Source organism: Argentina anserina, chromosome 7 (assembly GCF_933775445.1).
Source record: "Argentina anserina chromosome 7, drPotAnse1.1, whole genome shotgun sequence".
NCBI classification, from domain to species: domain Eukaryota; kingdom Viridiplantae; phylum Streptophyta; class Magnoliopsida; order Rosales; family Rosaceae; genus Argentina; species Argentina anserina.
This window is the reverse complement of record NC_065878.1, coordinates 8,572,191-8,575,024: the sequence shown is the minus strand read 5'-3', so window position 1 is coordinate 8,575,024 and position 2,834 is coordinate 8,572,191. Positions and strand designations below refer to the sequence as shown.

At 42.4% G+C, this 2,834-nt stretch overlaps 1 protein-coding gene across 1 annotated transcript; it reads left to right on the top strand.

The window, feature by feature from the left end:
* The first annotated feature begins 215 nt into the window (after nucleotides 1-215).
* On the top strand, nucleotides 216-2,438 carry LOC126803521 (uncharacterized). Its single transcript, XM_050531316.1, has 4 exons — nucleotides 216-1,090; nucleotides 1,226-1,662; nucleotides 1,813-2,025; nucleotides 2,191-2,438. Exons 1-4 carry the CDS (start codon nucleotides 216-218, stop codon nucleotides 2,436-2,438), a joined length of 1,773 nt encoding a protein of 590 aa, XP_050387273.1.
* Nucleotides 2,439-2,834: the final 396 nt, after the last annotated feature.

Below are 2,834 nucleotides of genomic sequence, written 5' to 3'. Positions count from 1 at the left end.
AGTCAGATTGATTTCAAGAAGAAAGAGACTTTGGGTTCATTTCGCCATTTCCAGGTTCATCAAGTTGTGGTAGACTCAATCCATTGTTCTTTGAGGATCCAGAGTTAGAATTGTTGACAAGTCCGTGTCCTTTGGGCCAATTGAATTTCGATTTACCTGATCCAGTGCCCACAGTTCAAAGCCGAACAAAGGAAAACCTAGTTCCAAAACCAGAAATGGCATCGATCAGAGAGCAGAATGGCCAAGTAGAAGGAGCAGTTGGGGGGACATCATCCTCTAACATAGCGTACCCTATTCCAGAGGAGGGCAAGACGAGTGATTTTGAGTTGAAGAGTGGGTTCCTGCATCATTTGCCTAAGTTCCATGGACTCTCAGGAGATGACCCCAATCAACATCTCACTATGTTCCAGTTCAACTGTGAGACTATGTGCCCTAGAGGAGCAGACATTCAGATAGTGAAGATGAGAGCGTTTCCTTACTCATTGGAGGATCGTGCTCAAAAGTGGTTGTTTGAGGTACCTACTGGTAGGATTACTTCATGGACAACAATGGTCAATGAGTTTTTGTCGAAGTATTTTCCCTCATCAAGGGTGACACACATCAGGAAGCAGATAACAGGAATCATGCAAGGACCAGATGAGTCATTCTACAACTACTATGAGAGGTTCAAATCTCTTGTAGCATCATGCCCAGCCCATGGCATTAGAGAAGGTATGTTGCTTCAATATTTCTATGAAGGATTACTACAAATGGAAAGAGAGTTCCTTGATTCAGTTGCTGGTGGATCGTTTTTGGACAAGAGCAATGTAGTAGCAAAGGATCTTTTGGAGAAGAGAGCTATGAACAACCAACAATTTGGAACATATGCTAGTTCTACACGGAAGGTACATGAGACCAACTCGAGTTCAAGCTCTGCTCTAGAGGACAAGGTGGATAAGTTGTCCAAGATGATGAGTCATTTCATGAAGACTAGTGGAGCTCAAGTTTGTGGAATATGTACGGATGGGCACCCTACTGATCAGTATCCTCAAGTTGCTTCTAGTGGAGGGTATGAGGAAGTCAATGCCCTTGGTTATCAAGGAGGTCAGAGGTACAATCCATTTTCGAATACCTACAACCCTAGCCTACGTGATCATCCAAACTTTCGGTGGTCCAATAATGAGAATGTACTAAGGCCACATCAGAATGCTATGCAATTTGGGCCTCGTCCGGCTGGTTTGTTTAGACCACAAGCTCCACTACTCAATGTTCCACCTCCCAACGTGGCTAGTACTCCTAATTATGATGAGATGTTGAAATCTTTAGTTGATGGACAAAGTCAATTGAATACCGTGACTCAAACTTTGGTGGCGGGTCAACAAGCGAATAGCAAGGACATTGCGGAGCTAAAAACGCATATGGGCCAGGTAGTAGACTTCATGGGCCGTTTTTCTGAGCAAGGAAAGTTGTCAAGTGGTGTCATACCTAACCCAAAGAATGAGCAAGCCCAAGCTATCATGACAAGGAGTGGGTTCGAGCTAAAGGAGCGGCCTAGTATTGCTAGGAAGGCCCAAACAGCCCATGTTCTTGAGGAGGGTGACGACATGGCTATGATGAATGTCTTGGAGAAAGATCCAGTTACCTCAAAGAAAGAGAGTGTGCCGATCCATGAAACACACAAAGGTACAAATGCTAACTCAAATGAATTAGTTAAAACTAATCCTATTTCGTATGTACCTTTCCCTTCTAGGTTTGCAAAGAGCAAGAAAGATAAATCTGATGAGGAGGTGTTAGAGGTCTTTAGGAAGGTGCAAGTTAACTTTCCATTGTTAGGGTGTATCAAGCAGATCCCTAAATATGCAAAATTTCTTAAGGAGCTTTGCACTTCAAGAAGACAAATTAGGGAAGAAAAGGTAGTGAAGATGAATGAGACAGTTTCAACTGTCATACAAAGGAAGCTACCCCCTAAGATGAAGGATCCGGGAAGTTTCTCTGTCCCATGTAAAATTGGTAACACATTATTTGATAATGTTATGCTTGATCTAGGTGCTTCGATAAATGTCATGCCATATAATGTTTATCAATCACTAGGATTAGGACCCTTGAAGAATGATAACGTGATTATCCAATTAGCAGATCGATCTAACAAGTACCCTAAGGGGTATGTTGAGGATGTCCTTGTGCAGGTCAGTCACTTGATTTTTCCTGCAGATTTCTATGTGCTAGACATGGAGGTATCACCCTTGGAGACAACTCCACTACTTTTAGGGAGACCGTTCATGAGAACTGCAAGGACATGCATCGATGTTGCAAATGGGAGTTTGACGATGGAGTTTGATGGAAATGTTATCAGCTTCAACATTTTTGAGGTAATGAAGTACCCAGTTTCTGACATTAACTCATGTTTTTCTGTGGATGATTCTATTGCACAGGTTATGTCAGAGACGTTAGAAGCATAGCAATTAGCTATGGAGCAAGGGGCCGGATTTGACAAGCATGGGACCGTGTCCCAAGAAAGGAGTGGGCTGACTTTGAGCCCAAAATTTTTGAAATAGTGAATGAGCTTGAAGCTCAACCATACAAAAGGTATCCCTCTTTCTTGTCAATTCCCATTTCCACTAATAAATTGTTACCATCTGTGGTACAAACCCCAAAGTTAGATTTGAAGGAGCTTCCAGATCATTTGAAGTATGTGTACCTTGAAAAGAATGATACTCTACCAGTTATTGTGTCATCAACACTGAGTAATCAGCAAGAAGCTAGATTGATTGATGTGCTTAAGAGGAACAAGACCGCTATTGGATGGACTTTGGCGGATATCAAGGGGATCAACCCTACAACTTGTGTTCATAGGA